The following is a 26124-nucleotide window of genomic DNA, read 5'->3' on the forward strand; positions in this document are numbered from 1 at the left end:
CGCCATTTATTTTTTTTTTGTCACGTAGGGTAACCGCCTTGGTCTGGCTGAACCTGACGGCACCCTGGCCACAGGCTAGCCAGTGTGCCCGGACAGCCCACCGGCGTGGGCCCTCATCCTACCCTTGTCCCAGACCACCATCGCCCGCTCCACCCGCGGCGCCCCCGAAGCGGCGTGCTCGAGCCTTCTCCGTGCTTACGTAATCGCCACGGTTGCCTCATTAGGGACTCCTCCCCCTGTTTTGCATTTATCTATCAGATTCTATTTGCATACTCTTTAGCGATGCCGACCTCTCACAGAAGACAGTCGTCGCTAGACGACGTCGATCCATTTGCAACCGCAGACCTGTACTACGGACCTAAGACCGACCCGTCGAAGTCCAACAAAGCGTCCCGATACGGCAGAACAAGGACCATGTCCGCTGTCATCCCCAGCAGAAAGTTGTTCCAATATAGCGAGCTCACGCCTTCGCCCACTGCGACCCCGCCTCCGAACGGATCGGCCACGTTTGATGTGGGCGACAGCTCAAACGACGAGGATGATTCGGCGGTCTCCGGGACTCCCTCTGAGGCTGGCTCCGCCATCCACTCTCCGAGCGAGTCCACGTCGTCTTTGGTGAGGGACCACAACTTGAATGTGCTCAACTCGCACAAGCTGTACAACTTGCCTGGCGTTTCCTCCGGAACGGTGAACTCTGTTGGCAGCAATTCGACTCTGCGGCGTCGCGGATCGGCCGATGACTCTTCGAGCATGAAGAACTCCAAGCGTTTTTTCATCAGCGACATCGACGCCACGCTAGAGGAGCTGCTTGAAAACGAGGACACAGACAAGAACTTCCAGATCACAATCGAGGACAGTGGTCCGAAGGTGCTTAAGCTGGGCACAGCAAACTCCAACGGCTACCGGCAGTACGACATCCGCGGCACCTATATGCTTTCGAACCTACTGCAGGAGCTGACCATTGCCAAGCGGATGGGCCGCAAGCAGATGATTTTGGACGAGGCCCGGCTCAACGAGAACCCCGTTAACAGACTGAAACGACTCATTTCCAAGGCCTTTTGGAAAAACCTCACCCGGACCCTTGACGAGCACAGCATTATAAACATGGCTTCGGACACCAAGATCAACACCCCTGAGGCCCGGATTCCTCGTGTCTACATCCCCTACAACCAGCACGAGCTCTACGCATACTACCAAAGACTCGCCAAAAAGTGTCCGGGACATAACCTGCAGGTGGAATACTTGCCCGAACACATAGACGGCGAGTACATCAAGTCTATAAACCACAAGCCGGGTCTTCTGGCACTGGCCACACGCAGACGCAGCCAGGAATATGGCGATCTGGAGGGCTATCCGTACGTCGTTCCCGGTGGAAGATTCAACGAGCAGTATGGCTGGGACTCGTACTTCGAGACTCTCGGTCTTCTGCTCTGCGACATCGTGGATCCATGTATCGGTATGTGTGAGAACTTCATCTTTGAGATCGAGAATTACGGCAAGATCCTGAACGCAAACAGGTCGTACTACCTGGGCCGGTCGCAGCCCCCATTTTTGACCGACATGGCGTTGCACGTGTTCAACTATATTGAGGACCAAAAGGGTATCCAGGACCTGGGCTTTTTGGAGCGCACCGTCAAGGCAGCAATCAAAGAATATAATACAGTCTGGTGCGCTCCGCCAAGACTAGACCCTGAAACCGGTCTTTCCTGCTACCATCCAGATGGCAAAGGTATTCCTCCAGAAACAGAGGCCACGCACTTCTGTGCAGTTTTGAAACCATATTGTGAGAAGTACGGTGTGTCTTTCGAAGAGTTTACCAAGAAATACAACGACGGAGAAATCGTCGATCCAGAGCTCGACGAGTACTTCCTCCACGACCGCGCCGTCAGAGAAAGCGGTCACGATACATCTTACCGGTTGGAAGGTGTCTGTGCTTATTTGGCCACTGTCGATCTGAACTCTTTGCTATACAAATACGAGAAAGATATTGCATTCATTATTGACGAATACTTCAATAACCATTTGGAAGTCAACGGACAAGTTGAAACTGCTGAAAAGTGGGAGTTCCTGGCCGAGGAGCGCAAAAAACGCATAGACAAGTATTTGTGGAACGAGTCCAAAGGAATGTACTTTGACTACAACATCAAGACACACAGGCAAAGCTTGTACGAGTCGGCCACCACATTCTACCCGTTGTGGGCCAAGCTTGCGTCACGTGACCAGGCCAAAGCTCTGGTGGAGAAAGCGCTTCCACGGTTCGAGGTGTTTGGCGGCATTGTGAGCGGAACGAAAGAGTCCCGAGGCGAAATTGGGCTGAACAAGCCTTCGAGACAGTGGGACTATCCTTATGCGTGGTCACCGCACCAGATCATGACGTGGAAGGGGTTGCAGAACTACGGCTACACATCCATTGCCAAGAGGCTTTCCTACAGATGGTGCTATTTGATCACACTTGCATTTGTTGATTTTAACGGCATTGTTGTTGAGAAATACGATGCCACGTCTGAGCAGAGGCCACACAAGGTCGATGCCGAGTATGGTAACCAGGGCTCTGATTTCAAAGGAGTGGCTACCGAGGGCTTTGGATGGGTCAATGCTGGATATTTATTGGGACTTGAGAATCTTGACACGATCGGAATCCGGGCCCTCGGGTTGGTGACGTCTCCTAATAACTTTTTCCCTAAACTGAATGAGGCTGAGAAACGGAGCTATGGGTTGTGATATTAAATTAAATAAATAAATAAATAAATAAATTGATTTAATTATTTTATATCCCCATGAAACTAAAGGTTGTTGTGGAGAAGCCGGTCGAGCTTCGCAAATGTCTCTCGTTTCTCGTTGGACTGCGACGGATGTGTGTGTTTCGCTTCACCGAGCAGCAATTGATCATAGTGTCTTCTGGACTCAACGAACCCACTATCTGGTGTAAGCTTGATTCGAGCATATTCCAACTTTACGAGGTGGACTCGACACGCAACAACGTGATCCCGTTTGAGATCAACATCGAGCCTCTGCTGCAGGTGCTACGCAATTACGAGAAGTCCAATGTCTCCAGCAGTCTGGTGATACGCCTGCAACGAAGGCCTTTCAACGGTGGAGAGATCAAAAACAAGGCTGCCGCGTCACTCGCGCTTTTTTACACCGAGCAGATCTCGATGACGTCGAACGTGAGCCATTCGTTCAACGTGCCTGTGCGTCTGCTCAAGATGGACAGCGATCTGCGGATCGTGGAGCCGGCAATGGACAGCATGAAGCTGGCGATGAAACTGCCGATGAGGATCGTGCCTTTGCTCAAACGTCTGGAGCGCTACCGGACGTCGGACCTGATATCCATTGTGGGAAATCAGACCGGCCAGCTGAAGTTTGTCATTGAGGAAGAACAGCGCAAAATAGTGGTCCACTGGAAAGAGCAGCTGGACGTTCTGCCCGATGACGAGGATTCGGTGCCGCAGAGCTGGGACTCGAGTGTGCTGCGACCGGTGTCGCTGAAAGTAAAGCTGAAACACTGGAACGTTGGTGCGAAGCTGATGGAGCTGTGCGACGCAATGTCTCTCATCATCCACACACAGGGTGCGATTCTACACTGCTACATCGACATGGACCAGAAATGCGATATTGCTTATTATCTAAATGGGTACCAGACTGATTAGGCGCGTTCTGCGCCGTACGCTCTCACAAAGTCGCACAGCAACTTGACGCTCTCCAGCGACACAGCGTTGTATAAAGAAGCACGCATGCCGCCAACGGAACGATGGCCTTTCAGACCCGTGAGCTCCCTTTTCTCCGCAGCCTTAAGGAACTCGGCGTCCGAGCCGTCAGCCAGCGTGAACACAACGTTCATTTTTGATCTCACCGACTTCTCCACGGGAAGCTTGTACACGCTAGGGAACTCGTCCAGAGCTTCGTACAGAAGCTGGGCCTTCTGCTCGTTGATCTTCTGCTGGACATCCAGACCGCCTTTCCGGATCAGGTGTTGCAGTACAAGGTCCACGATATGTACAGTGAAGGTTGGGATCGTGTTGTATGCCGACTTGTTCTTGACGACCGTCGGGAAGTCGAATGCGATAGGGCTCAAGGGAATGTTCAGCTTGGTCAGCTCGTCCTCCGCTGGGTGGTCAAGAAGGCTTTTTCTGATGATATAGACCGTGATACCGGCCAGACCAACGTTTTTCTGCGCACCTGCAAAAATACAGCCGTACTTTGAAACGTCAACCTTCCTGGACAAGAAGTTGGAGGACATGTCTGCGACGATCTCAACGCCTGGGAACTTGTCAAATGGGAACTCTGGGAACTCGACGCCGTTGACGGTCTCGTTGTCACAGAAATAGAGGTACGAGGTGTTGGATAGATCCTTGGGAATGCTCCATCTGTCGGTGTCCGGAATCGTTCCAAACTTGCCGTCGACTTTCTTTGAGTCCAGCACGATGTCCGGGTTGAAGCCCAGTCTGGTGGCCTCCTCGGCAGCTTTTTTCGACCAGCTTCCAGTGACGACGTATGCTGGTGTGCCCTTGCGACCGGTCTTCTTGGCGAACGAGGCCGTGAGATTAGTTGCAATAGACGAAAAACCAGTGGTTCCGCCTCCTTGCATGAAGAAAACCTCGTGGGTGTCTGGAATGTCGAGCAACTCGACCAGATGCTGGCGAGTGCTCTCTATAATATTAGCACCAGCAGCCGAGCGATGGCTGATCTCTCCGGCACCAAGGCCAATTCCCTGGAAGTTGATCAGGTCCTGGGCAGCTTGTTGCAGCACGCTGGTTGAAATCAGGGCAGGTCCCGCCCCAAAATAGTTTGGCTCTTTTCTCTCGAGTGACATAATACCGAAGAGTCACAAATAATTACAGGTAAAACCGGAAATATTGAATTTCCTCTGGGAATATTTGGATTCCCCGTCGGAAACATTTGAATAATGCGTCGGTAAAGTTTGTATCGTGATTTGAGTCATGTGACGGTAATATTTGGATCCTCGCTCGGTATCTTTTGTATCTCAAATTGTGTTGGAATTGGATTGGTGTCTGATACCATTGCATCCACATTGTAACCGGATTGCATATGTGAGGTATGCATTAGAGTTACATAGAAAAGATTGCATGCAAATTGTGCAGCTTTGTGAGCTATCCATTAATATATGGACACAAATTAACATAGAATTAAGACTTTAATCAGAATGAATTCCAAATGGAGACGATTGAGCTGCTTTTCTGGTTCTTATGGAACACAAGGCTTACAGATTATCATGATCTGATGAGTATCTATCTAGATATGTTATATATTTGATGTAGGCTTGAGATTGCAACCATATTGCACGACTTCATGTTTTTGACCACTAATGTTAAAGTATTGTAATAATTTAGAGCTCCATTGAATGATATTGTATCACATTTGGCCAGGAAATGCATATCCAATATAGCGAATAATAGGATTTGAAGTAAGATTGTATTGGAATTATGCACCAATTGAGTTGTAATTGAGACTTCAAATAGTATTGTGGCTGGATTGTACCCGAAATGTGACATGAGCAGGTGTCATTGGATGTATATTGCAGGTCTATTGCGTTGAATGCAAGGTTTGAGCTCAAATTGGATACCTTATAGACACATTTTGAACCAATAAGGTCTTATTATAGCCAAAATGTGTTGGGATTGTACCTCAATTGTGACTGGTTTGGAATGATGGTACAATATTGAAGCGTCAAGGTAGATTTGTACCTGAATTGAATGATTTTTGTACGCAAAATACCCACAAAATGCGAATAAAATGCACCGGGTACGTATTATTGAGCAGATAATGTACCTAGAATAAGTTTCCTTTGCTTTCTGAGCAAGAAATGATAATAGAATTGTGCCAGACTTGCATTGGTAATGACTGATCCATTTCAAATGTTTGACTTTTGTACCTGATTTGGATCAAATATGCAATATTATTGTGATATAATTGGGTAAGACAATAAAACTGATCAAAAATTGTACTTGTAATGCTCTTGATTTATCACAAATTTGGGCTTGCCGTCTAGAAGTGTACCGGTAATGTTCCTGATTTGACACACAATTGTATTATTAACTAAGAATTGTACCAGAAATGCTAACGAATTATCACAACAATGTACAATTTGTCAAGATTTGTGGTAATAATGGATCTGATTTGTCACAAAATTGTAGTATTCATCAAGGATTGTGCTCGTAATGCTAGTCATTTATTACAGAAATGTACCAGTCACTAACAATTGTATTAGCAATGTTGGTGCTTTAGCATATTATTGTTAATTTTGCAAGGAATTGAATGACATTTGAACTCAAATTGAACTTAAATTATACATCCACTGTAGAAGAGAATCAATTGTACTGCAGATTGGATTGGATTTGATTAAGATATGGTGCAAAATTTAGATTGTTGAGCTGCTTTGGATTCCCACTTGAACATGATTGAAATGAAAACAGTGTATTGAACAGCGTATGTATTTGAATTATATAGCAAATGAGCAGTATTTAGTCACCAAATGGGATAACTTTAGAGTTGAAGTAAATTTGTGGTATAATTGTGTACAATTGAACATTGTTTGATACCCTATTGATTGCTTTTGCAAGCTTATTGGTTCCGATTGGAGGTCACTCTTGACGCATTTCAATACTAATGTAAGTTCTTTAGAGGAATACCTTGACGACAGTGATCAAAATACTTCGTAGCATGCTTCACCGTCTTTGCAACAATTTCAGGAGTGATTCCATTTTGCGAGCAAGCCAATCGATCCACCAGTTTGCTCCGTCTTGTATCTGCAAAGTTTCCCTTCATCATCGACCAGATATTCTCGATTGGATTCAGCTCCGGAGAGTAAGGCGGTAAATAAAGCACTTCGAATCCTGTATCATACTTCTGGTTGGCCATTTTGATCATATCGGTGATTTCACCTCCTTTGTGAATCCGAGCATTATCCAGAATGAAAAAGCACTGTTGATTAAATGCTGAGTTATGGCGCAACCTATCCATCAATGACCATAAGAAATACATGAAGTGATCTTTGGAGCTTCCGGGTAATGATGTATCCAGTTCTTTGTTCCCTGCCATCGTCATTCTCTTCGCTTTGTCTGCTGCACGTGCTCTGGATGCCTTGGTATTTCTTGGAGGTCTGCCTTTACTTGCTTTACTTGAAGATTTCTGGGGGCTGCCTGCACTTTCCTCCGCACAATCTGGTTCTGGATCATTTGGTTTATCCGTATTGATGTGGTGTTCCCATTGCATGACACATTCGTGCCAAGCTTTGGAGTTCTTTGGATATTTCACTTGAATATCAACTATTCCCTCGTGCGAGATTGCGCCAAATAACGTAAATGCAGGTGCATTGTTCTTAATGTCAACAACAGGATGAGAACCCTTGAAAGCCCAGCCGAAATTGTCCTTCATATTTTCATCAAATCCAGCTTCATCAATAAACACACAATTACGTGTATAGTTTGCACCGGACTGATCCAAATAGTCAATCCACTTCTGCCTGTAGGCTATGGTTGCGGGAGAGTTTCGATTTTCGGCATGCTTGCTCAAGCGTTGATACTTGAAATTCATATCGTTCAATTGTTTTCTCAAACCCGTCTTGGAGAGCTTAAGACCCTCAAATCGAGCTGTCAGCTCATCGAGCAATTCATCAAGTTTCATGGCCCTTTTCTCCTGAGTTATTCTATTATAGAAGGAAATGATATGCATTTCATGCTCCTCTGTCAACGGGTTAGCATACGGCCTGCCAAGTATACCACCCATGGGTATTTCCTCCTGTCCATTTTCGCGAAACTGCTTAATCCAATTCGACGCAGTAGTGTACCTGATTCCTAAAGCTTCGGCTGCTGCCTTTGCATTACGTGGCACAGTTGACAACCATAAATCAAAAAACTGTTGCCGATCTCTATCACTATATTCTTGACGATTCCAAGTTCTGCCTTTTTTTCCCCCGCCACGTTTCTTCGATTGGTCTCCACCGTTGAAATCTTGTACCTTGTTCGGATCAAAGAGGAAAGGAGGTTGATTCTCATCATGAAACTCATCAGACTCTTCTTTCTTGACCCCACTAGAGTACCTGCTGCTGGTACTAAAGCTTCTCGCTAGTATTTGCTCTGCTCTGTATGGATCATTACCGAGTGAAGCGCACCCTTCATCGTGATTTACCGCACGATGATCACGCGGGTCAAGGACTGGGTAAGAGTAAGACGGGTAATGCTGAGGTTGTGTGTCATTTACAGCCCTTGAGCCAGTGAAAGATATACCACTCATAGCATCCCAGTCAACTGACTTCATATCAAGTGAAGGAACTGGTGTTCTATACTGGGTCATGTGTGATGCGCCAAAATTGGTGAGAGCGTCATGAAGTTCAAGATCAGCCTCTTGTAAACCTTTCGGATCCCGATTATTACCAGAGGAATAATTGCGTCTCCCGTCTGTCATGTCAGATCTGGCAGCAGTAGTTGGAACATAAAAAGGATTGTTAGTGACATTCACTGTTTTCAGCTTTGGCACTTGCCTGTCTTTATTATGCAGCTCTGAGCATTTGTCCGACACGGCGGGAGGATGATGCACAACTGTGGACATTGAATCTGGTGAGTCAGGGATCCTCGTTTTCCTTGGTTCATCATTGTAACTAGCCATAATAGAACCTTGCAGGGAGTAGTTTCGAGAATCTCCTTGATTAGCAATCACATCATCGGGAACGGGTTCCTGGGGCACATTTGAAAAACTGGTTGGCGTAGTTGTGCGTTCCACTGGTTCAACTGGTCGAGATGAATTCTCATCTGGTCTAATCGGTTCTTTATCTAGTTCAGCACGACTTTTGACGGGCCCAGCTGAGCCAACATCAGAAAGTCCTTGATCAGAATCGTCGATTGGGTCTTGCACAGCGGTGACTGTCTCCTGCTTAGCATCCTCAATATTGAAGGCTTCGCTCTCGCTAGTTGACTTGCTTTCAATAAGCTTCTCTATTCCAGGATAGTCATTCTCGAATTTCTCAAGTGACGCCTCTTTCTCGTTATTTGACTCTGCAAGCTTTGAGGTGGGAACTAATATGGATGTCAACTCAAATTTGTCGTTTGGATGTAGCACAAACTCATCATCCACAAAGCCACCCGAGTATTTACCAAGGCCTAAAACAGTTTTTTGCTCTTCTCCTTGGGGCTCTCTCGAATGTTCATTGTCTCTCGTTTGGGTGGCTGATGGGAACACTTCAATCGAATTGGCTTTGGCTACTCCAGTCTCATCGGCTACTGGGCTGCTACCAATTTTCGTCCCACTCGGGCTCGGAATTGGTGAATTGAAAGTCTCAATTCCAGGAGATGAATTGGTTCTGGCATGATTGTCAATTGTACAATTCGATTCCAACATCGGGTTTTTTGGCTCTGTCGGTGCATCCCGCATATCTAAGACTTCCAGCCCATCACATTTCAAATCTTCGTGATCATGATTCTGTTGCGAAGCTTTCGTCTCATCAGTTAAATCAGTCGCATCCACTTTTTCTATGGGGAGACTATCAGGCTGTTCAAGCCACTTAGGGTGCGACGCAGGGTCTCCTGAGTTAGAATATCTTGCTTGCCGGATACGGCCTGAAGAGATCCTACGTCTAAGACTTTGTGATTTAGATCTTGGAGAGCTTCCTAGGTCCCCAAGCTCCGGACCTGATTCCAGGGACTCCTTTAATTTCCTGCTCATCGACCTTTTTCTAGACGAAGGTGTTCTGGTTGGCGGAGTAGAAGGAACACTCTGCTGCCCTTCTGAATGAGACACTATACTTCTCGTCTCCAAAGGAGACTGTAAACAATATTCACCTGAGTTCGGGTGTTCATTGTATTCCCAATCAAGCTGCTTTGATGGTCCTCTTACCGGTGTTTGGGGGTCTTTAACTGGTGTCTGAGGGTCTCCTTCCTTTTGCCACGTCTCCGAAGCTTTCTCGATCGCCTTAGTCATCGACCTCGTCCTCCGTGGAGTGCCAACCCTAGATGATGAAGCGGATGCATTAGAATTGACCCGACTTCCTTTGCCAATCTTCCTTTCGATAGAGAGTTTTCTCACCGCTCCCGCCTCTGTGTCTTTGTTTGGCGAGTCGGTTTGCCCTTTGTCTTTGCAACGAACCTTAGGGTAGTCCATCACTGGATTAAATCCATTCAATCCCACAGCATTTATAGACCATTTCCATTACATTTCTTGACCAAAACAAATAAACAAAACAATTATCGATCAATCGTTTTTGAGCGCTGGGTAAATCTTTCTGTCGAATAGCACAATGCAGGTAGAGAAAACACAATACTTAAACACCTGCACCCAATGCTTGTCACCTTGCATCAATACTGGTCTAAGTCTATTTTGTGGAAATCCAATTGTTGTTCCCACATAATCCAATTCCAACACAATTTGAGATACAAAAGATACCGAGCGAGGATCCAAATATTACCGTCACATGACTCAAATCACGATACAAACTTTACCGACGCATTATTCAAATGTTTCCGACGGGGAATCCAAATATTCCCAGAGGAAATTCAATATTTCCGGTTTTACCTGTAATTTATCTGAAAACTATCGAATCTTGCACAGCCCAAAACCAAATTAATACTGTATTAATTCTCTACTCCTTCTTTGCAACCTCCGAGAACTTGTCGTACAGGTCTGACTTCTCGTAGACGATGCCGTCGAACTTGCCGTCGTTGAGCACCTCTCTAGGGCTAAGATAATCTAGACTGCACAGTCTCGGCCAGTTGACGTACTGCACTCCGTTGTCAAAGATGTACTTGAGCGAAAGCGCAGCAACAGTCACCAGGAAGCCGTTCAAAACAAAGTTCTTGAACGGAGAGAGCGAGCTATTCGGATAGATCGAGGTAATCAGCAGCAGAGAAACCGAGGCCAGAAGAACGTAAGGAATGGACTGGGTGTACGCTGGTCTGAGGTCCTGGAACGGCGACGTGGCCATCTCGTACGGCAGGATGTTGCCCAGAAACAGATCGTAGCCGTCCTGTCGCGGGCCGTCTCTGTAGTTGTTTTTGATGTATCTTGTGATGGAGTTGACGAGATCGTTCAGGGCGCCCAACTTTGTTCTCCGGCCCGTTCTGGTGAAGTCTGTTTTCAGAGCGCCGGTTCCGGAGTACGACTTTGACACGACGTCCGCGTTGTCAGCCCAAATATTCATGAACACAAAGTTGAACTTCGGGTCCACCCTCTCCCAGTCCTCTGCGCCACTTACCACGCCACTTTCGATCAGCTGCTGTTGCAGGAAAAACCTACCAAGCGTGGACTGCACGACGTTAGTTCTATCAAGACAGTCCATGCAGTTAGTTCTCACCGTGTGGCTCTGTACGCGCTGAACCACAAACTTCTCCGAAACGTTGACCACAGAGAAATCCTGAGGCGAAAGACCGATTTCTCTCAGATGGTCGATCAGAAGCTTCACACGGTACCACTTCATATTTTTGCACTCATGGTGGAAATCGAAGTACGTGTATTTCAGGTTTGGATCGTTCAGCGCAGTCACAGCGTTCTCATACGCCAGCTTGACAGGCTCTTCGTAACCCTTCTGGTTCACGAGATTCACCAAATACGTGGTGCCATACTTCTCAATCATGCGGCTGAAATGCTGTCTCGTAGGCGTGTAGTCGGTCTGCCCGAGCAGCAGGTTCGGCTTGTATCTGAGATTGTTCATCTCTGCCCAGTACACAGGAACAGATCCTCTTGTTTGCAAATAAGTGTACACTTTGTCGCCCTCGGGAGTGTGAACAGCCAAAATCTGTTCTGTCTCATTAAAATTGGCAACATTACCCTCAGAGTCGATTCCACGACGGAAATACCGCGTTCCGGCTCTCATTCGCGACCGTCTCGTGATCAGACCAAACGTGACGGGCTTCATATTCAGAGTCGTGTGCACAAATTTGGCGTATCCGTAGATCATCGGCAGCACAAACTGGTTTGCAACCTTGATGAGATCCTGCGACACAAAGTAGTTCCACATATACTCCGGATCGTAGCCCGTTTCGGCCTGTTTGACAAACGGCTTCGTCAAATCGTAGTCGTACGAGAACATCAGCGAGGCAGACTGGAGATGGGACTCCAGCAACTTCAGGTACCTGCTCTCGTCCTCGTCAAGGTGGTACTTGGTAGGACTCAGAGGAAGCATCTTGAACGAAGTCATTTTAAACACCTTCTTGCCACCATACAGCTGACCCATCTCTGAAGCCTCAGTGACGACTAACATATAATGACAGCTGTGGAGATGGATGAGACCGATTATGCCTGAGATGGGCTGTGATTTCTTGTCAGACACATGTTTTTCCGCATCCACAAGCGCAATTGTACCCGCGTTGGTCACCAGCAGAGCACGCGACTCGCCGCCACGTGCCGCGTTGGCCACCAAATACCCGTCAGCAACCTCCGTTAGCGACAGAAAAGGAGCACTCATACAATAAAAATAATTACGTATTTTCATTACAAAATTAAACTTTATTTTGGTGGAACACACCCTTGCACCACTTAGTAGTCCAGAAGCTTGCGTTTTGGGAAGCTCTTGATTTCTGGCACTGGGATCTCGGGAACAAGATACACCATGCCGTTGTCGTCGATCCGTTCGCGGTCCTTTTCGCTGATGTTGTAAATTTCCTGAATGTGTGTCTTCAGCAGCTCTCTGACCTCGACAAAGTTTTTCTGGATCTCGTACGCCTGGGCCATCATCGACCGTCTCACAAGACCCTCAATCAGTCTCAAAGCCTCAGGTTCGGTCTGGTTCAGCCTTTCAACCAGCCTGCCAATAGAATTGACCAGATACTCCTCCTCGTAAATGGTTCCCTTCTTTCCCCTGGCCTTTTTGCGCTCCTCTCTTCTTCTGTTTTTAGCCGTTCTCCGAGAGGCTCCTGTTTTGGCCGTTCCCTGCGTCTTTCCTGTGTATCTGGTGAAGAACGACTCTCTGGTAGACGTCTCAGACGCGGCTATAGACACGTTATCCGGCGCGTCTGTCTCGCCCATCTCGCCGTAGTAGGCATACGGGTCCTCCTGTTTTTTCGACCGCAGTTCTCTAAGTCTGCCCAATTGCGAGTTGATCTGGCCCTTGCAGTCTGCTAGTAGCTCGGCAATCACACCAAAACCCTCGCCAAGAGCCGGGTCGACCACAGACTCGATAAGCTCTTTTTTATTTTCTTGGTAGCACAGCATGATGGCATGTTCGTACTGGTGGTTCTTGCAGTACAGTTTGAGCGCCTCCTCCATATTATCAAGGAATTTGAACTCCAGGTAGGCCGCCGCAGAGTATTCGTGGTTGTCGGTAAGCAAGGAGACCAAGTGCGTGCAAGTGTCTGTGAGTAGCTGCTTATCATGGATAGCCAAAGACACTGCCTGCTGCCAGTTTCTGGCCAGCACGTAGTTCTCCAAAGCCTCCTGTCTCTGCGACAAAGTCTCGTACGCCAGAGCGGCGTCGGCATAGTCTCTATTCTCGTGCAAATAATCTGCGTACGCCCTCATGATAGCGTCGAACTTGTCTTTTTTGTATCTGAACAAGCCCAGGGCGTGCGTGTAGAGATTGTGTTCGACGACAAAATCGAGGATCTCGGCGTCGATGTCGGGCGAGTCGTCTGGAGAGATCTGGACAAGCCAGTCGAGAGCCTTTTCGTATTTTTTGAGGTAGCTGTCGATCATGAATTTTCTGCGTAGCTCCGGTTGCACATGTAGTTTCTGCAAAAATGGGAGGTACTCCTTCGGGTCTTTTTGCGACTGCTGGGCAATAACCAGTGCGAGCGGCACATTGTAGATGCCCAGCGCCTCGTCATACAGCATGTTGACGTCCAGCAGGAAACACAGGTGCTGCACGGTTTTTTCGATCTCGGACTCGTTTTTGAACGTGCCAATCAGTTCCAGCGCCTGTGTGGTTTTTGGAGGGTGTTGGCAAGCATAGGCTGTGATGATCGTCTGCAGGTACTTGCTCTTGTACGGCGGAGTGAGCAGAACTGCCAGAATGGCCTCGCAGATCTTGCTAATTTTTTCCTTGCCCCGGGGCTTGACATAGTTCGACACTCGCAGCTGCTCGAGCAAAGACGTGGCGTTTTTCTCTGTTTCCTTGTACTTTGTCTCAACAACGTCCTCCTCAAGCAGCGTGGACATGAACAGCTCGATATAGTCCGGCCGTTTGATGTCCTTGATGAAATGCTCCACGTTGTTGAAAAAGAGCTCAGAGTCGTAGTCGTGCAGGATATCGAGCGCGATTCTGTGCGTGCGACACGCGACAAAGGCCTCTGAGTACTTTTTGCTCCTGATAAAGTGCCTGACCTCCGTCAGAATCATGATCCGCGGATGGATCGTCTCGAGGTTGCCACGCGGAGCCTGGAGCACTACGCTGGCTTTCGACGGGATCGCCGTCACCAGAAGAGCACCGCGCTCAATCATTCTCGTTCTCTCGTCGTCCTCGTCCTCCGAAAACGGCTGCTGGTCGATACTGCTGTCCAGATGGACAAACTTCAGCTGGTGTTTGGCCGTGGTGTACAACAGATGAGACTCGGTGACCAAAAACGACGTGACTCCAGAACATGCCAGCAGAGAGTTGACGTAGAGCTTCCCGGTGGACGAAAGACCAAAAGAGACACGCGTGTCGTCAACGTCGGTGACCCAGAAGTCTGTGCACAGCTGCGGGAACTGCGTTATCTTGGACGCCTCGAACGTGCCCAGGTCGAATATATAGACGGACCCGTCCGCCGTTTCGTACGTTAGATGCTCGAAATCGACACTGGGTTTCACCAACACCGGTTTAGGCGGGCCTGCGTCGACCACAGAGGCCAGAAGCGGCTCGTCAGGGTTCGAGACATCGAAAATGGCGATTTTCGAACACCGCGCCGTGTCAAACAGCACGGCCGCCATATTGTCGCCGGCACAACAAACCTGCCGCGGACGGTCGTGCGGGCCCGCAAAGACATCCTTGGTGACGGTGCTGCGCAGCTTGGGCTCGCTGCGCTTGATTATATTTTCCAAGTCCACGGTAGCAAAACTCACACTGTTGTTGCTCAGAAGCGCAAACAGCGAGTTCGAGCGCGCGCTGGCAACATCCACCAGATTGTCCTCGGCCCACACTTCGCGCAGACTGGCCGGCGGAGGAACGTTGGCCATGCCCAACGGCGTGATCTTGCACTCTGTTCCGTCTGCTACCAAAACCATGCCGACGTCTGTGGGCGGACACGTTGGTCCCAGGCCCATGGAGTACGCCATGTCGACAATCTCTATCCTCTTGTTTGAGCCAAACATGATTCGCATTGGGTTTTCGGGGTGGAACTTCATGAACTGGATCTCCTCGCCGGCAGCAGTGTATATTTCCTCCTTCAGGTACCAGTGGTAGTTCTTGGTCGTCCAGATCTGGATACGGTCCAAAAGACGGAACGCGAGCATCTCGCTGCTGCACGACCAGTCCAGCGACAACACTCTGGCGTTTTCTTCTAGCCGCGTGTTGAACTCGCCGTGTCTCAATCCATTTCTCTCAAAAAAAATTAATTCCAGCACCTGCTCGTTTATTTCCTCGTCGAACCGACGGCGCGTCGAGGCAATCAACGAGCCCTGCGGCTTCCACGACAACGGCTCCTCCTGGCCGTCGACCGCCTCAGAACAGGAGTCGAGTTCTCCGTCGCGCGAGTAAACACGGATCACCCTGCGCTCGTGTCCTGGCTCGATCTCCTCGACAGAGCTCAGAGAAAGATACTGGCTGTCGCCACGCCATGAAAGGTTGCATTTAAAAGTCTCGTACGACGACAGATGGCCGTGTTGCACCTCTGCGACGGTAGGATCGTGCAGGATAGCATTGTCGCTGTCGATGTTCAACCCGGCATTCTTCAGCGCCAGACGCTCTCTTTCCAGCTGTTTGGCGCCCTTTCCCTTGAATTGCGTCTCCTTCTTTCCCCACCCAACAGACACTTGCGTGCTGACGTTCACGTCGTTCGGATTCAGGCATTTCTCAGCAATTGGCTCAAACGTCCTTGTCAGCAGCACCAGGTTGTTTTCCCCGGTCAAAACAGCCAAAGTTTCCTCATCGGGCGACCATCCCGCACACTTGATCCCGCTGTCTATAGAGCCAACAATCTCAACGATCGTGGAGTCGGGATCGGGGCTCGTTGCGTCGTACACTGCGCTTATAATGTCTCCCTGTTCAAAGATGACCACGAGCTGGCAGCTGTCCGCAAAATGAGCAAAAGAGACCACCTTGTCAAGGTCGCGAACGGGAAGCGACGCAAGAAGGTTGACCTGGCCCGTCTTCATGAACTGCTGGACCTCCAACGTCTGGCTCTCCTCAGAGCCCATCACAATGGTGAGAGAGTCGGAGACGACGTCAAAAACAGAGTCGACAACCTCCAGATCCGGGTAAGTTCGCGACTCTGGCGCCACCTGACCAACGTTGAGGATTCTAAGGTTCTTCATTGGAGCCCGTTAGTGCTAGCAACAAGAGCTGAATATATTCTAAATTTTTTTTTTCTTGCATGACATAATCTATATACATTAGCGTCTCGTAGACAGAGCTCTGTTGGCCCACCGGGTCTCCACCACGCTCCAATCTATGCAGTTCCACACGTTTTCGAGGTATCTGGCCTTTCCAAACACACCGTAGTCTCTCAAATAGAAGGACGGGTTGTTTCCGATGGCCATGAGCGGCTCGTAGACATACTTCAGCGGATCGTATGTGTCCTGTGCCTGTTCCAACGAGGGAATGTCGATTTTGTACATGCTGAAAGAGCCGTCGTCCTCCTCGGACGACTCCGATTTTTGTTTCTTGAAAGCCCTGGCATTCGAGATCTGTCCTGCTCTGAAATGGTGAGGAGTGCCGTGGTTGTAAGTGTTCAGAATCGCCAGCGAGGAGAATCTCGACAGGTCTCTAGTTTCCTGTCCCAATTCGGGCTGTCTGAATTTGTACACCAGCCACGTGTATCCGTTTCCTTTCACTGCCTTTGCGGTGGACAACAGTAGAGTCTTGAATTCTTGCAAAGAGCCGAACGAGGCCTCGATCTGCGACGCGAACTCTGGACGAGGAGCGTTTTTGATTTCGGAGAAAACGTCTGGCGTCTTGTAGAGCTCCTCCACGCCCACCTGGGCAACTGTATTGTCTTGGTTCGGTTTCAGGGACGAGAGGAAATAGTACAGGTTGTAGATGGCAGAGGCATTCTGGAATACAAACTGCTCTGTAGGTTTCTTCGCCGTCTTGGACAGTAGTTTGTAGTATTTGTCGATGGTCGGGTTGTTAGTGGTTATGGCAAAGTCCTCCATCAGGTTTGCAGGAGACGTCTTCTGTCCCTTGAGGAAGACGTTCTTGTTGGAGTTGTATTCGATGAAAGCGGACTCCAAACTGCTTCTGAGCGGCGACTCAGATATTCCATACTTTAGATCGTCCAGTCTCAGTGCCGTTTGCTCGGTCCAGATGTCCTTGAGCACGGAATCACTGAACAGTCCAGGAATACCCTTGTTTTCAGAGTTTTCCACTATAGACAGGGACGGAAGAGTGATCGTTGCTCCCACCGGCTCCGACTGGTTGTCCACGCCTAGCTCTACCTGGCGGCACGCCGCACGGGAGCTGAACGCACGGCGAGCAAACGGCAAACCACTTAGCGTCTTTCTCAGCATGGAAGGGATGTCGAGAATATGAAAAATTTAGTTGTAATTTGCACGACAGGACAGAAAAGATAAGCGACGTGGGGCTGATGACAGGCTGGGAGGAGATACATGGGCCATTGAGTGGGACGGAGGGGCCGGGAGCAAAACGGGGGACTGGAAGATGGTACGCGGGTATATCCGGGGATGGACCCGGCGACACAGAGCGCGTGGTGTCGCACTGTATAAAAATATCAACATTACCCGGCCGACAGATGAAAGGCGAATTTTGCAACGACCATTTTATTGGGAAAGCTGTAAAATAAAACAAGTAAATAGCAACGGAGCGGGCTTTGTTTTTGTTAAAACAGTTTTAGATTACTCTTTCGAGACCCTTGCGTATCCCACCCACCTTCCAACAGCGGTGGTCCGAGTTTTAACAGCCATCAGTAACAGCGGGTAACTATTTTACGCGTTGCCACTACGTTCCGATACAAAAGGAAAAAAATAACAACCTCTATCCAAAGCAGCGAGCCTTTGTCCGTTCCGGTCAATCCACGCGTTTGATACATTGACAAACATATTTGCTAAAGCCTTCGCCTCTTGTCACTGCAATTAACGCCCCGCCACCTAAGTATGGCTGAACAAGAAGCAGATATTGAGTCCATCATCGACAGACTTCTCGACGTGAGAGGTTCCAGACCAGGTAAGCAGGTCCAACTACACGAATTTGAGATCAGATACCTATGTACTAAAGCCAGAGAAATTTTCATCAGACAACCTATTCTGCTTGAGCTTGAGGCTCCTATCAAAATTTGCGGTGATATTCACGGGCAGTATTACGACCTTCTACGGCTGTTCGAGTACGGTGCCTTCCCGCCAGAGGCAAACTATCTATTCCTGGGAGACTACGTTGATAGAGGAAAGCAATCATTAGAAACAATCTGTTTATTACTAGCATACAAGATCAAATACCCAGAGAATTTCTTTATTCTTAGAGGCAACCACGAATGTGCATCCATCAACAGAATCTACGGTTTCTACGATGAGTGTAAGAGACGCTATAATATCAAACTTTGGAAGACCTTCACAGATTGTTTCAACTGTTTGCCTATTGCGGCTATCATCGATGAAAAGATCTTTACGATGCATGGGGGATTGTCACCAGATTTGAACACCATGGAGCAAATTAGAAGAGTCATGAGACCTACAGACATCCCAGATGTGGGATTGCTGTGCGACCTGCTGTGGTCCGACCCAGACAAAGATATAACTGGATGGAGTGAGAACGATCGAGGTGTCTCCTTCACTTTTGGACCAGACGTGGTTTCGAGGTTTTTACAAAAACATGACATGGATCTCATCTGTAGAGCGCATCAAGTGGTGGAAGACGGATACGAATTCTTCAGCAAAAGGCAGCTGGTTACCATATTTTCTGCTCCAAACTATTGCGGAGAGTTCGATAACGCTGGTGCCATGATGAGCGTTGACGAGAGTTTACTGTGCTCGTTCCAGATTCTCAAACCTGCAGAAAAGAAGAAATACGGCTACGGAACACAGCCTCCGCCAGGGGTCCAGTCTCCGAAAAACAAGAAGAAGCCTACCAAATGATTATCAGAAGCTTGATGCTTACTATGTCGCAATCCACATGTTCATCGTTCAGGAATGAGCCAGCTACTGTCATGTGTTCCATCGAAGCCCACTTATACTTTTTATTACCTATTTGTGATTTAGTTTGTCAATGAAATGTTGTTAATCAGTTGGGTAATCAACTATACGGGCACTATATACTTAGGTAGCAATATTTTTAGGACCTAATTTCGAACAGGGTCACGTGAGAAAGCACAGGGTGAGCATCTCTGCTTTTCCCTCAACTGTCTCTTACAATTTTTTGTTTTTTTATAATTTAGGAAAGAATTTTGGATTTGCTAACCGATTATGTAATGCCCACACTCCCCTGCAAAAAAGAAACCTTTGGAAGCCACTGTCCAAAGCGAGCTCAAAAATTTTTCACTAAACCTTTAGACATTTACACTCAATATGGTTTTAGTTCAAGACTTGCTACACCCTAGCGCGGCTTCTGAGGCCAAGAAACACAAGCTCAAGACTCTTGTGCAAGAGCCAAGATCATTTTTCATGGACGTGAAGTGTCCAGGATGCTTGCAAATCACCACTGTTTTCTCGCACGCCCAAACTGCCGTCACCTGCGATTCCTGCACCACTGTGCTGTGCACGCCAACTGGAGGTAAGGCCAAACTGTCTGAGGGATGCGCATTCAGAAGAAAGTAAACATAGAGGAGAAGAATACCAGCATAGACGAGGGTGTGTATTATAGTGAAACACCAAACGAACATTAGTACTGTTGACAGACAGTCACAAAATGCTAATCAGTATACGTATGTTACGTATGTATTTGATAATTACTATATGAGGTTTGGACTGCGAGTAGTGAAATCATAAAGAAACTCATTAGAAAATGGAGTTGACCAGGTCACTTCCTATTGTAGCACCGGCACCAAAGATGGCTGCGTTACCGAGTTTCGACCCGAACTTCTTGAACACGGCGTTATGCTGTCCTCCCTGGGGCTGTCCGGCGACGGTCATCGGCGTGTACTCTTCAGGCTGTTGTTGCGGAGCATACATTGGAGAAATTGGTAGCTGCTGGTATGGCTGTGGAGTTGCGGCAGGGGTTGGAGCCATTCCAAGTAGCTTGACATAGTTTGCAGGAAACATTCCGGTCCTGCCACGGAGGCTGCCCCTCCACCATGCGGTGCTCACTTTTTCAATCACAGTGATCTTATCTCCTGCTCTGAGTTCCAAGTCTTCCGGCTGTTGGGGCTTGTAGTCATAGAGTGCCTCGGCATACTCGGCTGGGCTTGGAGAAGAACTGGATTGGGCATAGGCTGGTGGAGCGGCAGGCTGCAAGTTGTCTGAGGCGCCCACGTCCTTTGGCGGCATTCCCTCTATATATTTCTCTGGCAAAGAGCTCAGGATCTGATTCATCAGGTTGTGGGTGATCACATTGGACTCTGCGAGAAACTCAAGTTCCTGTGGTGTTAGATTCAACGTGCAATGCACTTACGGTCTTGACGGTGGTCAAAGAGCGGTTGATAGCTGCCGACATGATGGGCTCTTTTCGGACTAAAATTATCTTTTAATAAATTATTGGCCTTCCTTTACGTAGGCGGAGCCATCCAGCCGGTGTAAAGATGTACCGATAAAGACGGTGGTATAGTGCCAGACTAATATACAAATGATAGCCACGACGTGAAGGCCACGACGTGAGGACCACAACGTGCTCGAGCGCTACAGAGGCCCCAGGTAGTCCTCCTTGATGCTTCCGATCGCGCTGATGCTGTTGACGTCAGATCTCGTACCGATGATCTTTATTCTCACCTTGGAGCCTTTCATGATGACCTGGTCCTCGCTGATGTAGGCAGGAGGAGTGTGCGATGGTGTATATTTCATGTCTTTGGGGATCAGATGTTTGGATATGAAAACAGATAGTGGCCCCACGTCGGCAAAGAAGCCCATGTTGTTGACGGAAGAGACAATTGCGTCGACGACTTCTCCCTTGAACGGCTTCCAAACGACTGCACGGTACTTGACTTCAAACTCAGCGTAGCCCTGCTGACCGGGCACGATTTTTCCCTTCCCCACGTCGATGCTCATGCTGTCTAGAACACAGATGATGTATCCAAATTGACCCGTGCATGTTCCTTCGACGTCAGTCAGCAGCTTCTGTTGCAAATACTGGTTCATCTGCGGACCAAAGTAGGATGGATGTAGCGTTAAATTGAGCGAGAGGTCTTTTATAAAGAACATGGTTGGGTGGATTTATTTTTCAATTATTTTTCATGGCTTTTGCTGGCGCAAATTTGGACGAGAAATTGAAAAAAAAAATAATTAGGAGGTGTTTGTTTGATGTCGAATAAAATAGGCAAGACAGGGCTTGGGTTTGCGCGGGTTTGGCACCATGTCGACCTTGCGGAGGACAAGAGAACGCTGGGACGTTTGTCGTCGCAGATTGCAATCACTTTGATAGGAAAACACAAGCCTGTTCCGCACGAGACTCAGGACGCCGGAGACTACGTCGTGGTGTCGAACGCACAATTTTTGCGTGTGACGGGAAATAAACTCAACGACAAGACGTACTGGTCGCACTCCACGCGGCCGGGATCGGGAAAAGCCACTCCAATGAAGAAAATTATCAAGGATTACGGATATGGAGAGGTGATCAAGAGAGCAGTGAGCAAGATGTTGCCTAAGAACAAGCACAGATGGACAAGACTTAACAGACTGAAGGTGTACGATGGCTCAGACCACCCGTACAAGCAGAATCTGATCGCATTTGCTGACCAACAGCCAGTTGTACTGGAAAAGGTCAAGAAATTGGAGGAGAAGACGAAGCTGCTGAAGGAGTACGAGGAGCAGATGTCCGGAAGAAAAATATAACTGCACGGGCACGCATAATGGCTACTTTTGTATATACGACTAACATACTGACAATGTTTGAATTTCATCTCCATCTTAATTTACATATTATTTTTTTTGTATCCGCTCTGTGGCATTATCTGTTGGTGACTCCACTCTTCTGGGTGTACAATCTTGGCGCAATGTTCATACTCATCAGTTCCTGGAACAACAACTTGGCGGCATATGGAATGTGGATCTGGTAAATGTTGGTCTTATTCTTACAGGACTTGCACTCGAATTGGTTTTTCTTCAAGTTGGCAATGACGCTCATCAAACCACAGATACCACAAATGTGGACTCTGAAAGCGTCCGACGAGTCCATCAGTCTCTCCTTCAGGAAGCCTGCCGCACCGTGCGCAATCATACAATCACGCTCCATTTCTCCGAATCTGAGTCCTCCGTCTCTGGCTCTACCCTCCATAGGTTGACGAGTAAGGTTCTGGTATGGCCCTCTGGCTCTGGCATGGATCTTGTCGTCCACCATGTGTCTCAGTCTCTGGTAGTATGTAGGACCAAAAAACACCTGTGCCATGAGCTTCTTACCGGTGTGTCCGTTGTACATCACTTCAAAACCTCTGCTCTGGTAGCCGTTCTCCCTGAGAAGTTTCGACACCGCATCCACAGTCAGATCCGTGAACGGCGTGGCATCTCCCTCATAACCTCTCATCGAGGCCACCTTGGACAGCAAACACTCGATCAAGTGGGCGACTGTCATACGGGACGGAATGGCGTGCGGGTTGATGATCAGGTCCGGAACAATACCCTGTGCGGTGAAAGGCATGTCCTCGTGTCTATACGTGATACCAATGGTACCCTTCTGACCGTGTCTGGAGGCAAACTTGTCTCCGATCTGCGGCACTTTCGTGGTCCTCATTCTGACCTTGGCAAACTTGAGTCCCTCGGCGTTGGTGGTCAGAAGCACCTGGTCGACAATTCCGCTCTCTGTCGTTCTCAGCGGCGTCGAGGCGTCTCTCTTTGTGTGATATTTAGTTCTTTGGCCAAGCTCCTCCGTGTCTGGTGGAATAGGAACGGTTTTACCAATGATAATATCGTCTCCGGAAACACGAACACCAGGAGCAATCAGTCCATCGTCGTCCAGCTTCTCGTAAGTGCCCTGTTTGAAGCCCAAGGTGCTGGAACGCATTGGCTTTTCAAACTCCTCCACCACAGAAATACCGCTTCTTCTCTCCTGATCCATGTAGGATCTGAAGAAGAGCGATCTGAACAAACCACGGTCAATGGACGATTGGTTCATAATCATCGAGTCTTCCTGGTTGTAACCAGAGTAGCACGCAATGGCCACAATGGCGTTCTGCCCAGCAGGAAGCTCTCTGAACTTCAGATACTCCATAGATTGCGTCTTTGCCAGTGGCTTTTGCGGATAGTATAAGATGTTCGCCATAGTGTCCATTCTGACACTGTAGTTCGTCAAGAAAACTCCCATGGCCTGTTTACCCATCGCAGACTGGTAGGTGTTTCTTGGAGACTGGTTATGGTCTGGGAACGGAATGATGGAGGCGGCCACACCGAGAATCATCGACGGATGAATCTCACAATGCGTGAACGAGTGCGCCTTCACGACGTTCTTGATTCTCTTGGCAGGATCCAAGTCGCGCTCGGCCTTCTGCACTTCTGCACTGGCAGAGGAGATCAGGTCTTCTGGAGACATGGCGATCAGAACCGTCTCCTCCTCCTCGGCATCGAGATACTCGATAATGCCGTTGCTCAATAGGGAGTCCCAGCCAAACACTCTTTGAACAGGGCCCAAAGGCTGGCCCTCGTCGTCAAATTCCTCGTCCTGCACGATTTCTTCCACTTCTCTGTCTAGAATCTTACGACAGTGCTCTTTCGTCAACTTCAGTTCACCCTTGTGCTCGCTGTCAGGGTCATTGTCGACAATGAACAACGGTCTATAAATTCTTCCTGCATCGGTGAAGATCTTGAACTCTCTCTCTCTAATGTCTCTAATCAAGGACACCTCTGGAGAAATGGTACCACTTCTTCTGAGTTGTCTCATAGTTTCAACCAACATGGCAGGGTCTCTGTGCGTTCCGACCCAATTTCCGTTCAAAAACACTCTCGTTGCGTTCTTGTGCTCCTGTGGCTCGTAGTCAGACAACGGCTCCAATCCCCACTCCTCCAGCAAGTAAGTGATAGGCTCGGAAGCAGAACCAACCGAGGCACAGGCCATTAGCGACAAGTTCTTCACCAGACCACAGGCTTGTCCTTCAGGAGTCTCGGCAGGACAAACGAGACCCCAGTGTGTGTTATGCAATTGACGTGGCTTGGCCAATTTACCGTCTCTTCCAATAGGCGTGTTGGTTCTTCTTAAATGCGATAAGGTCGAAGAGTACGTGTATCTGTTCAACACCTGAGAGACACCAGCTCTACTGCTCATGGCCTTCTTCTGCTCTCCCCAGTTTCCGGTTGCAAGAGAGTACTTCAGACCAGACGTGATGGTGTTAGATTTCACAGCACTGACAATGTTGAAGTCGTCGCCTCTTTCAATACATCTCTGCATGTATCTGTAAATGTCTCTGGACAATTTTCTGAACAGAATTCTAAACAGGTTGGCTAGCAACGGACCGGCAAGGTCCAATCTCTTTTTACCGAAATGATCTCTGTCATCTGGTTCTTTTCTTTCTAAAGCGCACAAAAGCAATCTGTTGACAATGTATCCAAGGAAATAAGCTTTGTTGGTTTCGTAACCGGAATCTTGCGAAATATGCGGAAGGAACTCACGTTGCAAAATGTCCTTTGCGTACTGGATACGTCTCTCTTTCTTGATTCCGATCGAGTTTCCTCTTCTTCCGATGTAATCCAGGGCGACTTCCTGCGATTGGATCAAGAATCCTTCTTCAATACAAGGCTTCAACATCTCGAGCATCTGCCAATCGTTCTCATCGTAACAAATGTGCTGCAAGATGTCTCCGTCCTCAATCACTCCCAAAGCTCTGAACACAATCACAATCGGAATGTCAGCCTTGATATACGGAAGAGTAGCCTTGATCGATCTCCCCACACCACCGCTCTTGAAGTTGGAGGCACCTCCTCTTGCAAGCTTGACCTGAATAGAAGAAATGAGTCTCGAACCTTTTTCCAACGCGGATCTGAGCTCAGCTATGTGGGACACTGGAGATGGCGGAGACTTTTTGAAAACTTGCACAATATTGGCGGCAGATCTCTCCTGGGCAATTAAAACCTTCTCGGAACCGTTGATGATGAAGTATCCTCCCATATCAAATGGACATTCTCTGATTTCGTATAATTCGTCCTCCGAAAGACCATACAGAGAACAGAACTTGGACTTCAACATAATAGGCACCTTACCTATGAAGATCGTTTGTGACTCAGCACCGGAACGATGCACCTTAATGCCGTGTCTCTCTTCTATGATATCGTCGCTGTCATCGTCAAAGTTAGGAGGCATAATGACCATTTCGTCCTGCTCGATCTCACCGTTTCGGTACCTGGTGATCTCGCCCTCTCTGTACCAAACAACCTGCGTGGTAACCACATCATCGTCATCTATACTTTCCTTCACCATCTTCTTCATTTCAACGTACAAAGGCGCCGAGTAGGTGAGGTTTCTCAGTCTTGCCTCTTGTGGAAGAAGAGTACTCGTGGTACCGTCAGCCTCTGTCTGAGAAGGTTTCGAAAGAAAAATATCTCCAAATGTGATCTCGTATCGTCTGCTCACGTCGTCATCCTCTGTAATATGCTGTGCTGGCTGATCAAGGATCAGTTTTTTGTCTTCAAGAACCAGTTCCTGAATAGACGACTCGATAAACTCTTCAAACGAGTCCAACTGCTGCGAGACAAGACCCTTTTCCTCGAAGAACGACGAGATGACTGTCCAACAGTCTTCTGTCGTGATCATCTCGTATTCTGGAACGTCATACATACTTTCGTTGAAAGACATGTTTATGCTGAAAAGTACACTTTATTGAATACCAATTGTTGGAAGTAACTCTCAAACGTTTCCAAATTCAAAGCGCACTTGACTTGGTGGATGCGAACACTTTCCAACGATTCAGACAAAGTGTTTACCAGAAAACAAGATGTTTATCTAGGAGTATTCGCCTTCAAGTATTT

At 48.1% G+C, this 26124-nt stretch overlaps 13 protein-coding genes across 13 annotated transcripts; 5 read left to right on the forward strand and 8 right to left on the reverse strand.

Annotated features, from left to right (window-relative positions):
- Nucleotides 1-282: 282 nt before the first annotated feature.
- KL928_004584 (uncharacterized protein) lies at nt 283-2721 on the forward strand (the record flags this gene model as incomplete). The annotated part of the gene is made up of 1 exon (XM_043205298.1): nt 283-2721. The coding sequence occupies one exon, from the start codon at nt 283-285 to the stop codon at nt 2719-2721; it is 2439 nt and encodes an 812-aa protein (XP_043058076.1).
- A 56-nt stretch (nt 2722-2777) lies between these two features.
- KL928_004585 (uncharacterized protein) lies at nt 2778-3373 on the forward strand (the record flags this gene model as incomplete). Its single annotated transcript, XM_043205299.1, has 2 exons — nt 2778-3057; nt 3147-3373. The coding sequence occupies 2 exons, from the start codon at nt 2778-2780 to the stop codon at nt 3371-3373; spliced, it is 507 nt and encodes a 168-aa protein (XP_043058077.1).
- Nucleotides 3374-3646: 273 nt separating this feature from the next.
- KL928_004586 (uncharacterized protein) lies at nt 3647-5049 on the reverse strand (the record flags this gene model as incomplete). Its single annotated transcript, XM_043205300.1, has 2 exons — nt 3647-4801; nt 4948-5049. 2 exons carry the CDS (start codon nt 5047-5049, stop codon nt 3647-3649), a joined length of 1257 nt encoding a protein of 418 aa, XP_043058078.1.
- Nucleotides 5050-6624: 1575 nt separating this feature from the next.
- On the reverse strand, nt 6625-10113 carry KL928_004587 (uncharacterized protein; the record flags this gene model as incomplete). The annotated part of the gene is made up of 1 exon (XM_043205301.1): nt 6625-10113. The coding sequence occupies one exon, from the start codon at nt 10111-10113 to the stop codon at nt 6625-6627; it is 3489 nt and encodes a 1162-aa protein (XP_043058079.1).
- A 478-nt stretch (nt 10114-10591) lies between these two features.
- On the reverse strand, nt 10592-12412 carry KL928_004588 (uncharacterized protein; the record flags this gene model as incomplete). Its single annotated transcript, XM_043205302.1, has 1 exon — nt 10592-12412. One exon carries the CDS (start codon nt 12410-12412, stop codon nt 10592-10594), a length of 1821 nt encoding a protein of 606 aa, XP_043058080.1.
- Nucleotides 12413-12483: 71 nt separating this feature from the next.
- KL928_004589 (uncharacterized protein) lies at nt 12484-16392 on the reverse strand (the record flags this gene model as incomplete). Its single annotated transcript, XM_043205303.1, has 1 exon — nt 12484-16392. The coding sequence occupies one exon, from the start codon at nt 16390-16392 to the stop codon at nt 12484-12486; it is 3909 nt and encodes a 1302-aa protein (XP_043058081.1).
- A 78-nt stretch (nt 16393-16470) lies between these two features.
- On the reverse strand, nt 16471-17586 carry KL928_004590 (uncharacterized protein; the record flags this gene model as incomplete). Its single annotated transcript, XM_043205305.1, has 1 exon — nt 16471-17586. One exon carries the CDS (start codon nt 17584-17586, stop codon nt 16471-16473), a length of 1116 nt encoding a protein of 371 aa, XP_043058082.1.
- Nucleotides 17587-18189: 603 nt separating this feature from the next.
- On the forward strand, nt 18190-19164 carry KL928_004591 (uncharacterized protein; the record flags this gene model as incomplete). The annotated part of the gene is made up of 1 exon (XM_043205306.1): nt 18190-19164. One exon carries the CDS (start codon nt 18190-18192, stop codon nt 19162-19164), a length of 975 nt encoding a protein of 324 aa, XP_043058083.1.
- Nucleotides 19165-19593: 429 nt separating this feature from the next.
- KL928_004592 (uncharacterized protein) lies at nt 19594-19842 on the forward strand (the record flags this gene model as incomplete). The annotated part of the gene is made up of 1 exon (XM_043205307.1): nt 19594-19842. The coding sequence occupies one exon, from the start codon at nt 19594-19596 to the stop codon at nt 19840-19842; it is 249 nt and encodes an 82-aa protein (XP_043058084.1).
- A 180-nt stretch (nt 19843-20022) lies between these two features.
- On the reverse strand, nt 20023-20677 carry KL928_004593 (uncharacterized protein; the record flags this gene model as incomplete). Its single annotated transcript, XM_043205308.1, has 2 exons — nt 20023-20547; nt 20621-20677. The coding sequence occupies 2 exons, from the start codon at nt 20675-20677 to the stop codon at nt 20023-20025; spliced, it is 582 nt and encodes a 193-aa protein (XP_043058085.1).
- Nucleotides 20678-20859: 182 nt separating this feature from the next.
- KL928_004594 (uncharacterized protein) lies at nt 20860-21378 on the reverse strand (the record flags this gene model as incomplete). Its single annotated transcript, XM_043205309.1, has 1 exon — nt 20860-21378. One exon carries the CDS (start codon nt 21376-21378, stop codon nt 20860-20862), a length of 519 nt encoding a protein of 172 aa, XP_043058086.1.
- Nucleotides 21379-21477: 99 nt separating this feature from the next.
- Nucleotides 21478-22008, forward strand: KL928_004595 (uncharacterized protein; the record flags this gene model as incomplete). Its single annotated transcript, XM_043205310.1, has 1 exon — nt 21478-22008. One exon carries the CDS (start codon nt 21478-21480, stop codon nt 22006-22008), a length of 531 nt encoding a protein of 176 aa, XP_043058087.1.
- A 115-nt stretch (nt 22009-22123) lies between these two features.
- Nucleotides 22124-25951, reverse strand: KL928_004596 (DNA-directed RNA polymerase II subunit RPB2; the record flags this gene model as incomplete). The annotated part of the gene is made up of 1 exon (XM_043205311.1): nt 22124-25951. One exon carries the CDS (start codon nt 25949-25951, stop codon nt 22124-22126), a length of 3828 nt encoding a protein of 1275 aa, XP_043058088.1.
- Nucleotides 25952-26124: the final 173 nt, after the last annotated feature.

Source organism: Ogataea angusta (genome assembly GCF_019207475.1).
Source record: "Ogataea angusta isolate 61-244 chromosome Unknown 61-244_NODE_10_length_428612_cov_89.696788, whole genome shotgun sequence".
NCBI classification, from domain to species: domain Eukaryota; kingdom Fungi; phylum Ascomycota; class Pichiomycetes; order Pichiales; family Pichiaceae; genus Ogataea; species Ogataea angusta.